Below are 14095 nucleotides of genomic sequence, written 5' to 3'. Positions count from 1 at the left end.
ACGCCGTGTTGCTTCAAGCGCATCATTCTGCACACCGGATGCGCACATTGTAAGTGCTTCGTGCTCATAGACTGTATAAAAACAGTTCGTGCTGCACTGTATTTGTTTTGTCCTATCGTATCTATCATATGTTGTTGCCTTATTAAAAAATATGCTATACATTTAAAAGAAATGTATTTTAATTGTATAGTATATACTTATATATAAATACATTCATGAATGTTTTTAATGAATGGATTTTATAATAATACAAATAGCAATGTGTAACATTTTACCATATTTAGTGCAACACTTTTATGTGTTCCCCACAAAATACAGTTTTTTCACTAAATGTTTGGATTTCTAAAATTATTGTGCACTGATTTTTCTAGAATAACTGTTGCTGCTGAATTAGCCACTAACCTAGTTTATGATACATTTTTGTCATAGATTATAAATATACATAGGCCTATATTTTTTCATATTTGTTTATTTTATTTTTCTTTATAATGAAGTAGTCTGTATCTAGTAGATTGTGAAAGGATGATTATCAGTTCCACACACAGAGATATATAAATTCTACATTTATTTAAAATGTAAAATTTATCTTCACTGGTATCGGATCGGTATCGGTATCGGCCAATTCCGAACCCTAGGCATCGGAATCGGAGGCGAAAAAGGCAGATCGGAGCATCCCTAAACAAAACACACAAAAGCAGTCCAAGTTTTCAGAAAGCATTCACTAGCTTTGTGTCATGACTTTTCACATGTCAAATGAACTATTTTTATCATATTTCTATGGTGTTTTATATGGAAGCTTGTTTCCACCATGGGATAAAAATGAATGAAATTGTGACTTTTTATCTTACAATTCTGAGAAATTGCAAGAAAACAAGAAAATTGTAAGATATAAACTTGCCATTCTAAGGGGAAAAAAGTCTCTAAAGTTTTCCTCCACATGAATAAAAATAACAGAACACAGGTTTGGAACAAGATGAGAATGAGTAAATACTGACAGTGTTAAGAACGTGTGCTTTGAGCTAGTTTACATGTTGAATTTCCTTCATATGCTGGATTGGGTGACCAGTGATGTACATCCAGTCTCTTGATTTCAGGGAGCCCTTCAGAAAGCTGTTGGTCCAGGGTCTGATAAAGGGGCAGACGTTCAGGGTGGCAGAGACCGGCCAGTACCTCACGAAAGAGGACATCGACTTCTCAGGTGTGTGTTTGTGTGTAAGAAGATATAAAGTACAGTATGTTGCCAACAGTTCTGGGGTTTGTGACGAATTCGTGAAATCTGGTTCATGCTAGAGTTTCATCTGTCTTAGAATCGGACTCTCGGACTGTTTAGAGGTCAGAAATTGCACATGACTCTGAAAACAAAGAATATGTAGGCCTATAGTTTTGGATATACTATTGGAATTAAAGGGATGGTTCACCCAAAAATGAAAATTCTGTCATTAAAGGTGGGGTAAGCGATTTCTGGTAGCCTTACTGCTGATTGGCTACAAGTTTGTTTTGCTATTCGGCCCGAATCGGTTTTCTAAAGTGTTTTTGAAAAATCGCTTACCTCACCTTTAATTGCTCACCCTCGTGTCGTTCCAAACCCGTAAGACCTTCGTTCATCTTCAGAACACAAATGAAGATATTTCTGATGAAATCCGAGAGCTTTCTGACCCTGCATAGACAGCAGTGCAACTGAAACAAATAGATTTAATTAATATGAGTAAACATTTTTGGGTGAACTATCCCTTTAAAGCCCCACCATCAGTTAAAAGAATCAGTCGTCTCATTGGTAAAGACACTAGCATCTCTTTTTACTCTATTATGTCTGAAAAATATAGGTAGCTTTGTTTCCTAGTAGACTGATAAAAATATGTGCACTCGGACTCCTGAAAATTGCATTAAGCCAGCCAATCTGACTTGAGTGTAAAATTGTGAGACAGCTTGTGCCAGTTTTGTGTGTAAAATGCATCAGTGCCGTGAACAGCCCTCCTCACATTTCTCACTCACTTCCTGTTTTGCTTTCTGTGGATACTGGATCTAAAATAGCCTTTTTTTTGTTGCCAGGCAACAAGGTAAACAGACTCGCAGGAGCATCTGAATTGGCTCCCAAAATTGCTTGTAATTTCTGTGATCTCAGCGATGGTTTTATAATGCATCTGTGTGTAAACACAGAGAAATGCTTATTATGGTAAACACAGCTGCGTCTCTTCCTGAGGATTCAAACATGCAAGATCACAAACACAAGCGATGTTAACTTCTCCATTGTTGTTCAGTCGTAGCGCAAGCAGGGCGTGACGGTTGGTCGGTGTGGTATCTGCCCCGCCCCTCCTCAACTGTGATTGGTTAGATGACTAAGAAGTCATTCTTCAACACTCAGTGCCTCTTCACGCTCCTGGCGTTTAAAAAAATCTCAGCGCTCCCATTGAAAACAATTGGAAAAAATACACTAGCCTCGGGTAAAAACGCTTTAGTGGCCTTACGGTCACTTTTGATCAAATAAATGCATCCTTGCTGAATAAAAGTATTATTTATTAGTTGCTTATAGGCAGCTATTGTGTCCGTTAGTTTTCTTCTTCTTCTTCTTCCTAAGTCTATGGCAGCCCATAGAACCAATTGTGGGAAAGTTATGAAATTTGGCACACAGATAGAGGACAGTCTCATCGTTGTCCACACTAAATTTGGAGTCTTTAACTCAAACTCTCTAGCGCCACCAACAGGCCAAATTTGCACTCATGTTTATGCTAATAACTTTTGAACCGTAGTCGTCTAGAAGCAAAATTCAGTTTTCCTCAGATTCCTTGGCTCATGCCGAGTCGAATGCACACAAACATTGAAATTTCTATGGGTGAAGATTTTTTGCAATTTTGAATTTTCCGAAAAATCTACTTTTTCGCACACATTCTAGATGGTTTGTCCGATTTTCACCAATATTGGCTCGGATCATCTTCAGAGCATTCTGTCAAAAAGTTATCAAGAGCTTTTTGATATGCTAAACCGTGTTAACGAATTTGACGAAGTTTGTGCAAAAATGGACTTGAGGTTATATCTTCGCAATCTTAGCAGATTCTGAACAAACTTGGTATGTGTTATAACAAGCAAGACCTGAAGGCGCATGAGTAGTTTCAGCACAGCACCACCTACTGGTTAGAAGATATACAAAATTGACATTTCTGCTTAAAACTTCTGACCAGTTTGGCCAAAAAATCATGAGATTATTCTCGTTAGATTTGGAACAGCATACCGAATCGAACGATACCGAATTTTTCCAATTTTTGGGCGTCGCCCATTTTGAGTTTTGTAGTAAGTTTAAACTAAAGGTTGTTGTTCCTTACAACTTACCAAAGATCCAGTGGTCCATGGATATATTGACATGCAGCCAGGAATCGTGTTTCCTGACATTTATATGTGCCTGATTTAGACGCTGGGGAAATACATAAAGCAAATTTGCCTGTGAACGCTTTATGTAAATCTAAATCTGGCTGGGTGATCACTTATATAAATGTTGTATACATATCGTCATATCGTCCAGCCCAAAAACGTATATAGTTTTTGTCAGTGTTTATTTAAAAACATCCAGTTTTGCAGAATATAAGATAAATATTTAATTGATGAGTTATCAATACAATATATAACAATATGATTTTACCACAAAATATCGACATAAAATGATAACTGCTAATCCGTGTCTGTTGTGCTAGACCCCTTAATTGCTGCTTGCAGCTATATATAAAAAAAAATTTAAAAAAACCTCCAAACTATTTTAGGTTATGTTACTACCAGCTGTCAACAGTAATGTGTCTTAGATCACATGACAGATGTTAACAGCAGATGTAAACAGGCCAAAATCACCTCTGGCAGGTCCGGAGCCCATTCAGAGGGACAGTGGCAGCCGACTGCAGGTCACATGGGAGAAGATGAGTAAATCCAAACAGAACGGGCTGGACCCGCAGGAGGTGCTGCAGCAGTACGGCCTCGACACCATGCGCCTCTACCTCCTGTACGCCGCTCCACCCGAGCAGGACATCTTATGGGACGTCAAGAGTGAGTAGAGTGATAAAACCGTTCCACCTCAGACACGTGACACTGAGGGCCCGTTCATGAGGGACATGTTCTAGTGATCCATCTGTTCTGTATTTTAATTGTAGGGTATGTAATCATGTGTCAGAACGCTATGTTGTGTCTCGGTGTTTTTTCACCCCCACATATTTAGGACACCATGTCAAATAAGAAATAGCTCAGCTTGAAACTATTTAGACAGTTTTAAAGTAGTCAGATAAATCTGGTGGTGAGATACATATGACATATTTACATATAGACGTAAGTGCATCGGGTGTTTGTGGGTGACATGAAATTCTTTTGGGAAGTTCAGATGCCCTAAACTAGTGGTTTTCAACCTTTAAGCCCCTCATTTTCCAAGACAATATTTTTAATTGTTTTACATTTTAAAATATTTAACATTTTATTTTGATACATTTTTTTTTACTATTTTAATTATATTAAAATAATAAGTTATTTTTAGTACTATTTTTGACTCACGAATAGCAATTTCTCAGCGGTTTCTATTACTTTTTAAAAAATATTTTATTGCAATTTTTAACAAAAATTTTTTTTATTAATGTTGTATCATTTTAATTATTTTAAAATAATAAATTAGAAATAAAATAGAAATAAGTAAAATAGTAATACATAATTTCCATAATTGCACAAATGTTCAGGGTTCACACTCTTTATGACCAGTGAATTTACATGGATTTTTTTCAGCTGCTCATTATTACAGGATAAGAATTTCATTCATTCATTCATTCATTCATTCATTCATTCATTCATTATTTTGACCCAATAAAATATTTTAGAGCTTGACATAACTACAAAAATGTGTAGCCTCTTCAATGTAGTAATTTTTATTATTTTTTAAAGTTTATTCATTTCCATGATTTTCTCAATTCTAGAAATCACACTTTTAAAATTCCCTTATATATCCAGGTTTTCCAAGATTGTGGGATACCTTGTTTTTAGCTGGAAAAATTGATTTTTGCTTTTTTGATTTTGAATTTGAATTTTAGCTGTTTTATCTTGTTTTAATGCTTGTCTTATCATATTTGAATATATTTACTATTACTATATTACATTTACACATGTGAAAACCTAAAAGAAATGAAGAACAGTTATAGGACCTGCATACACTTTCACATATATGTTCATAAAAAATGTAACCTACAAAAAGAGTCATGTGCATCTTATTCTTCAGCTAAACATTAGCAACAGTGTATGAGAGTTACATCTCCTCCAAATGCACCTGTTGTACTCCATCTAGATGTTTTTAGCACTAGAACACATCCTGTGTGAACGTCCTGATCTCTAACCCGTTCACCCAGTACACTGACCCCACCACCATACCAGCGTTCTGTTTTAACATGATGCTGTGTTTGCGTGTGTGTGTAGCTGATGCCATCCCAGGCGTGTTGCGATGGCAGGCCCGTCTGTGGGGTTTGATCACCAAACTGAGAGCTGCACGCGAGGGTCCAGAGACGCCCAACCCGTCCGTCCTCAACAAGAGAGAACGATCAGAGGCCAGGAAGATCTGGGAGAACAAGAACTACGCCATCACACAGGTGAAGCCACGCCAGAGATGACAGTGATGATTATGCCTATATGTTTTAGAAGTACTAAGGTACTTACTAAACGTTTGAGTATTACTAAATATATGAGCGTTGTACCAATAAATGTAGATGGCACCACATATAAACTCAATATTTACTGAAGCCTCCAACCATGACTAATGGTTGGAATTCATTGGTTGGATAATAAAAACTATAATATAAAGAATGAAGTATTGTACTGTATGTTGCTTGCAGAAAACTTGAATCACGATACATATAAGTACTTTTGAATGGAAAGATGCATTTTACCCCAGAATTGGTGTAGTTACAGCATCTAGCAGCAGAGCCTAATGGGTCATGCTAACCAGCCAAACCCTGACCCCTTGATATGACCCCTTTATCTAGTATTCAGGAAACAGTAATGTGCTTCACTCTTTGACCAGTGGGGGTCACTGCATCACCCATCCGTATTTGTTCCATTCTGATAGAATTCCTTTGTTTTTGGATATTTTTGTCTTTGACTAGTTTTTCAAGTACCTATATGTCATGCAGTCTCTCAATTAATATTAAAAAGCACACCTCTTCTTTCCAATCAAAGCAGAATACATGTAAGGTACTCTCTGAACACTGTAAAATATTTCCATCAAATTAAACATTTTTAAGTATAATCAAATTGGCTGTGCAAGTCATTGCAACTCATAATTTTAAATTCTTGTCTAGCTGAATCCCATAGAACTTAACAAATTAAGTTAAAACTGGTTAAATTATTTTTCAATTATTAATTACATTCTGTCATTGATCAATTAGTGTGTGTGTGTGTGTATATATATATTTTTTTTTTTTGAAGAAATTACTTTTTAAATTTACATTCGTGCATTTAGCAGATGCTTTTATCAAAAGCAACTTACAGTAGAGCAACAAAAGCAATCTGACACAGAGCCATCAATATACGTAGTATAATACTTTTATTCACCAAAGACGCATTAAATTGATCAAAAGTGACAGTAAAAACATTTATAAAGGTACAGAAGTTTTCTTTTGAACTTTGTTCAGAAATCATTCTAATGTGCTGATTTACTGCTCAAGAAACATTTCTGATTATTATCAGTGTTGAAAACAGTTGTGCTGCACAATATTTGTGTGGAAGCCGTGATACTTTTTATTTTTCTGGATTCACAGATGAATAGACAGTTCAAAAGAACAGCATCTATTTGAAATTTTGTAACATTACAAATGTCTTTACTGTCACTTTGAATCAAATGCATCCTTGCTGAATAAAAGTTTTTTATTTTTTTTGCTGCTTCATATTTTTGTAAAAACCATGATACATTTTTTTTTCAGGACCCTTTGATGAATAGAAAGTTCAAAAGAATAGCATTTCTTTGAAATAGAAATCTTTTGTAAGATTATAAATGTCTTTTAATGCTTCCTTGATTAATAATAGATTAACTTGTTACTTTTGGAAGGAAACTGAGAGCTGATAGTCTGCTGAATGAAGTTAAGCCATGTTATTCTGTTGACAGGTCACAGGTCACTTCACAGAGGACTTCCTGTTTAATGCGGCCATCTCTCGGCTCATGGGCCTGACCAACACACTCTCAGTAAGTCATCAATGATCAGTCTGACTTTCAGAATAATGTGCTTGGAAATTCAAATGATTGATTGAGCTTTCTGAATTCCCGTGATCTGTTCTGCTTTGGTCTCGTAGCAAGCCTCGTCTCGAGTGGTTCTGCACAGCGTGGAGTTTGAGGAGGCTTTGGCATCGCTCTGTGTGATGGCGGCACCCATGTGTCCACACTTAGCTTCTGAACTCTGGGCAGGTATGACACACACACATCCACCTCAATATTTCACAATACTGAAAATACGGTCATTGTTTACTCATCCTCATGTTCCTTAATGAAGGTAATGGTGGATGGAAACTGTCAAGCTAGGAAAAAACTAATCATCAAAATTTCAAGAAATAAAGGCTTGAAATATTTCACTCTATGTGTAATGAATCTATATAATATATGGGTTTCACTTTCTGAAATGAGTGACAAAAAATATTGACATTTTTCATGATATTCTAAATTTTTTAGATGTAAACAACATAGGCCTATAAACATCTAGCAATGCTATAAAAATATGTTGTGTGCACGCGAGAGGCTCCGGCACGTTCGTGGATATTGTCCTTATCACAGCAGAAAAAAATAAAATATTCTGTCATTTTTGGTCATAAAGATAGGAGTAGGACATCTTTTGAAAACTTGCAAAGGGTTTACTTTTATTTATGTGTACGATCACCTGCTGCAGTGCCCATGAGCTCCTCCAGAGGGCACTCCCACCTTGTTCACTTTCTAACATGGACTTCATTCCCCATAATCCTTTGCACGCACTCATCAGCACTCATTGTTTGCACCTGTCTTGTTAACCCTGTCTGCTCACCATATATAAGCCTGGTTCATTTTGTCATTCATTGCTAAGTCTTGTATGTGTCTGTACTGCAATTCTAAGCCTCGTTTCCTGGTTTTCTCGTGTCTTGGTTCTTGGTTTTGTTTACCTGCCTGTTTTGGATTACCCTTTTGTGTTTTTTGCCCTGTTGTTATTGTTTGGACTGATTGCCCGTGTTATGACCTTTGCCTGTTTTTGGACTTTGATTGTGGATTACTGCATCTGGATTCTCAAACTTCGTGTACCTGTGCAGTTTTATGACAACAATAAGAACAAAGAAAGCAAAACAGGGTGCGCTTTTAGCCATCATGCGGCCATAAAAAATTAAACAAAACAGACAGCCTATTTATTTTATTCTCTGTTTTGTCCTGATGTTTATGCGCATGCAAAACTAAACCTCTGAAAAGACATTTTTTTTATTTTTAACGTGTCACATACACTTAACCACTCTAGTTTAAATTAAATTTAACATTCTAATTTTGTCAGTTAATGGATAGGAAATGAACATCATAATGTTTGAGAATGAGTTTAGTCAGCGGAGAGTAGGTGGTCTTTAGTGACTGTTCGACCGCGTGAGCGTCCACACTACAAGCGCAATCCGGTGTTTTCCGGTGAATGCATTTTCAACTACCTCTGGAAGTGGTCAAAAGTGAACAAGCTCAAAGTGTTTTAGACCCCATTCACACCTGTATTTAGTGTTGTCCACTTGTGTTCGGATTGACGAAAACGCATCTTAATACCAGGTGTAAACAGGGCCTTATCGACGTTGCCACAGTTCTTCTGGATTGAGTCTGTCTCAGTTTGTTCTGTTTCTTCATGTCATTCCAGACGGACTGGATGATGCTCTGTGTGGAGCACTGGCTGCTGTCAGACAAAAATCTCACTGGATTATTACAATTAATGGCAAAAGGAATGTTTGGAAATGTAAACTGATATTTCTTACTGACACACTACAGCAAAAGATAGAAATTACTGGCTTAAACTTAACTTATAAGGACTTGTATATTTGATCACTTTCTTGGTGTTTTTGGAACGTTAAATGAAGCAGCTCTGATGGGTGGATGCTAACCTTCAGGGAAACATGTGCATTTAGCAGCAGCTTATCTAATCCTGAAAGAGTCCTTACACCCTATCATATGCAAGCATGAAGCATTATTCATTTCACTGTTGGTGTGAAAGGGCCTTTACAGATGCCAAAAATATAACTTTTGGGTTTTTTGTTATTTAAAAACAAATAAGCAAGCCCAGCCCAGGTGACTGAATGATGACCATATTCATGTACCATGACATCTATTGATTCTGATGGTAGTGCCATTTACGAATTGGTTTCCTTTCAATTGAATTTGTATAGTTGGTCATGCCTCACAGGAAGATGAATTGTAATGAGAAATTTACTGAATTGCAATTCAATGAAATTCAACACAGGCAGACAACAAAATAATTTTAACATTAAAAAAATATATAATTAATCATGAATATCAGTGTTGAGGAAAGTTACTTTTAAAAGTTATACATTACAGTATCGTGTTACTCCATAACAAGTATGTAATTCTGTTACTTAGTTACTTTTCTGTGGAAGGTAATGCATTACATTACTTTTGCATTACATATTGCTTATTTGTTTTTTTAATAACAAAAAACTCAAAAGTGATATTTTTGGCAACTGTAAAGGCTCTCAGCACAGGGACAGGAGAGGTGTCAGTGAGTAAATGGGAAACAAAGTAGCTTGCGTTACTTATTTGAAAAAGTAACTCAGATATTTTGTTGTAAATATAAAAGTGGTGTGTTATTTTACTAGTTACTTGAAAAAAAGTAATCTGATTACATAACTTATGTTACTTGTAATGCGTTACCCCACTGATGATCTTTCTTCTCTGATATATATATATATATATATATATATATATATAATTATTATTATTATTTTTTTTTTTTTTTTTTGCAGAATATTAGAAGTATTTCGCTAAATGTCACAAAAAATAATTTCTGGAAATACCCCATGCACGTTTTGTATATGAAAACATACTTATGGGTTATTTGTAAATCCAGCATTCGTTTTGCCACATCAAAACTAATTAAATTCAAGAATTTATTAATTTAAAAGATGTTCCCAGTTCAGCTCTGAATGGTGTGAATGGTACTTCTGGTGACAATACAACATTGGTAGTATAAAAATGGATTGTAGTAAAAAAAAAAAAATGACTCGGGATGAAAGTGAATTATTGTGAGCTGGGTGAAAAGTCATGGAAATACTAGAGGTGAGGAAAAAAAGGAAACACTTGGCCCCTGTTGTCCATTCCATGACATCCCGCTATTGTCATACACTCACACACACAATGTGTGTTTGTCCCGTAAGGAAAAATGAACATGTTCACATGCTCTGATAACAGTGACTGATGCTGACCAGTAGATGTGTAACTACGTGACCAAACGTTGCTTGTTAAGGGTATGTTTATCTGTGTGTGCTCATAGATCTAGAGAACCTTCAAGTTCCACAGAAAAATAATAACAGCATGGAACAACACGAGGATAGTAATTCTCATGGATAGTAAAAACTCATTTTTGGGTGAACTATTCCTTCCTCTGCACTTCCTCCTGTACTTGCACACAAGCTAAGGACAAGCGGAAATGCACATCCTTCCTGAAGGCCATGTTGAGGTCAGATGCAGGTTTCTAAATTTGTAGTATTGACCATCGCGTCACCATCGGACGCCTGTTTAATTGCTGGATCATTCTCTGTTTTGTGTTACCAAACAGATTTTGCTTTTACTATTCGGTTTGGTGACACTAGTGGATCTTTAACCCTATAAAGCCTACTGTATCAAGTTGCTAAGGACTGTAAATGATCAAGACTTTGCTGTAAAACCTGTTGCACACGATCTACTACATGCCTTCTGTCGTCTGCTTGAGGCCTTCTAGTATGATTGTACAAACATGCTCGTGCTTCACGTGTCATTTTGCTGTGAAATCTTTACTGAATTGTATCAAAATAAACTTTTATATCGTTAGTAATATTTCAAGATGAACACTTACTGGGCTGAAGCAACTTAGCTTTACTTGATTATTCATGCATAGTTTTTGAGGAAAATCATGTTTAAATGTGAGTCTCAAATATGATCATCATTGTATTGCATTGCATTATATGTTTTGATCATCAAACTAAGCATTTAAATATCATCTTACTAACATTATTGGCAGATATAGAGTGATGACTGATATTTATATCATTTTATGTAACTATCTGCTATACCGATTTACATTATAAGCTATTAGAATTTAGTGTTTTTTATGATTTGTGGCTAAATATCAGCACAAAAGTGCACAAAAATAGCATATTTTTGCTCAGTATGAATAATGAATAATGAAACGGGTGTTTTTTCCTCCTCAATGTATGAGCTCTGTATTCTCACTATATTATATGAGCCATAAAAGCCTGATGTATCAAATATGATACTCAACAAAAACACACACATACAAACTTTTTTTTAATTTTGTTTAAATGTTCAATAAATTGTTCAATTTGCATTTACATTTACATTTTTTGTGACTATTATTTAATATGTCAGACTTTACAGGGATTAGAAGTGACCATAAAAAGCTTTTTTCACGTGCCACAGTGATGTCTTTGAACTACCTTCACTGAGGAGCTTTTCTCAGCGACTATTAATGTGATTCATTTGATTAATTATTAACAAAGTTTATTTGGTGTTCAGACTATGTGACGATTTCCTGAAACCTCTCTCAGGTTTGTCTCAGGTGAGGAATCCTCTAGGAAGTGTGCTGTTGGGGAAGGGAAGTGTCCTTCAGCAGCCGTGGCCCAGTGTGGACCCAGAGTACCTACAAACACCCGACACACTCCAGCTGTCCGTACGGGTATGTCACACACACACATACACACACACACACACACAGAGAGAGAGTACCTACACACCCGACACACTCCAGCTGTCCGTATGGGTATGTCACACACACACACACACACACACACACACACAGAGAGAGAGTACTGAAAACACCCCAAATGCCATGGGTATTGATTTTGTGTTCCTTAATATGCTTTTTTTCACATACAAACACAACCTTCTCTCAAACGAATCGGTAGCTCAGTGTATTTGTGATATTTCTGTGTCATCAGGATGTTTGTATGCAGAATATTCAGCACAGGATGTTCTCTGGGAAAATGCAAAGGGAAAGTGCTTACCTCCTACTTAAAAGCCTGTATTTGAGAACAGGCTCTCTGTAATTTGTGCGTGTGAGAAGGGATTGGCCTCTGAATTTGGCGTGACGAGTGAACGATTATTACAGACTTGAACTATCTGGGGGCTGAAATCTTCTTTCCATGACCGTCTTTTAAGGACTTGGTCAAGTGTGTGTCTCTACTTGCCCTCATGCATCTGTCATTGTTTAAAAATCTTGGTATAAATTGGTATATTTATGCTGCCTTCTAAGCCATCTCGTTTTGTCCAAAATCCAGAAGGCGGCAATCCCAGAATCCACTGATGGCAACAAAATGACAAATGGGAAATGTTGGTTATAAGTATTTTATATACAGCAAAGTATAGATAAAAAAAAGATACTTTTTACTATTTTTCTTAAAATATATGTGTACTACAAATTTCTTGAGCTTGTATTATATTACGTACATTAAAGTATTGTGTTGTTAGCTATTGAAGCCCATTTCCACTATGGACAACATGAGCAATTCTTGCAATTCCAAGTTTATATCTTGCAATTTTGAGTCTGAATTTGCATCTTGCAGTTGAGACTTTATTAGAACTAGAAGTTTGCTTCTCACAATTGCTTTTCATCCATGTGAACAAATCAGAATTGCCAGATGTAAGCTGAGAGTTTCAAGATAAACAACTGAATTATGAGATAAACTTGCAATTTTGAGAAAAAAATAAAAACCTCAGAATTGCAAGATGTAAACTCAAAAATTAAGAGATTTTAACTTAGAATTGTGAGGGGAAAAACATTTAGAATAGTGGAATCTTCTGTTGCCAGATGTTTATTGCCAAAACTCACCTCAACTAGCTCAACTACTGTAAATCAAACTAAAAATTAGATTTTCATGTTTTTTTTTTCCAACCAAACAATTTGTGAAAGTCCACAGAAACAATATTCACCCACATTTTTTGACACACACACAATACTCATTATTTGGCAACAAGGGATAAAGATGTAGCTACCATGACAGTTAAGAAGAAGGATAAAATCATGAATTTCACCTTCAAATAAGGAACAAAATGAGCATGATATTTTACTGCATACTCGCTTGAAAAAGTACTACCCAGAAGGCTTTGCTACACCCGCTCTTTGCACCAGCCTGCCAGTATTTTAGGGAATCCCCTGCTTTGTGCGGGTGGCTGAACTACTTTGGGAGTCATAATAACAGGGATGATTTTCTCCCATGATGCAGTCCAGCTGTCTGAGTGCGTTTCATTTCACCACAGACACACTGAGGAGCAGATGCACCAGAAGACCAGCTTTAGTTTCACACAAACCCACACACAATGCTAACAACAGATGCTAAAGCAAGATATCCACCCTCAAAGGGTTTGTTTAGTCATCCCAAGACATGGCACAAGCACTCAGTATCTCAGCTTCAAAAACGAACACTACTGCTGATCTAGAGGAAACCCGTTGATCAAAACCATTATTTGTCCTCCAGCATGATTGTAGAAGAACTTCTGGGCGCAAAGATGCTTACACACTAGAGAAAGCTCTGACGGAGAATTTTGACATTTTGAGGATGTTTTAAACCAGGCAGGAATAAAGCAAATTGATTTCTGAAAGCACTTTTCTTACATTTTAGTTGCGGTGACAGAGTGTCACTTTTGCAAAGCCTTGAGATTTTCCTCTGTATCCTTTACTTTTTGCCCCATCTTCTTCCTCACCATTGCACTACAATTTTCCATTATAAATAAAGAGACTCATTGCTTTATAATTCATACTTACACATTGTTAAAATTTTGTCATTCATTTTATACATATGATAATGCACGCGCGCGTGTGTGTGTGTGTGTGAGAGAGAGAGAGAGAGAGAGACAGAGTCACATCACAGAAGAGACAGCTGT

General features: G+C 36.3%; 1 protein-coding gene across 1 annotated transcript in view; it reads left to right on the top strand.

Moving 5' to 3' along the window:
- Window positions 1-14095, top strand: part of lars2 (leucyl-tRNA synthetase 2, mitochondrial) — a 70244-nt gene that overhangs the window by 54509 nt on the left and 1640 nt on the right. Inside the window, exons 13-18 of the mRNA XM_016486878.1 lie at window positions 1095-1198; window positions 3844-4026; window positions 5428-5597; window positions 7109-7186; window positions 7294-7405; window positions 11764-11891. Coding sequence (XP_016342364.1) covers window positions 1095-1198; window positions 3844-4026; window positions 5428-5597; window positions 7109-7186; window positions 7294-7405; window positions 11764-11891 — 775 coding nt within the window. The remainder of the gene's footprint in view (window positions 1-1094; window positions 1199-3843; window positions 4027-5427; window positions 5598-7108; window positions 7187-7293; window positions 7406-11763; window positions 11892-14095) is intronic.

Source organism: Sinocyclocheilus anshuiensis, unplaced genomic scaffold (genome assembly GCF_001515605.1).
Source record: "Sinocyclocheilus anshuiensis isolate Anshui unplaced genomic scaffold, SAMN03320099.WGS_v1.1 scaffold181, whole genome shotgun sequence".
Lineage (NCBI taxonomy): Eukaryota > Metazoa > Chordata > Actinopteri > Cypriniformes > Cyprinidae > Sinocyclocheilus > Sinocyclocheilus anshuiensis.
The sequence above is the reverse complement of the archived record's forward strand: the minus strand, read 5'-3'. Positions and strand labels throughout refer to the sequence as shown.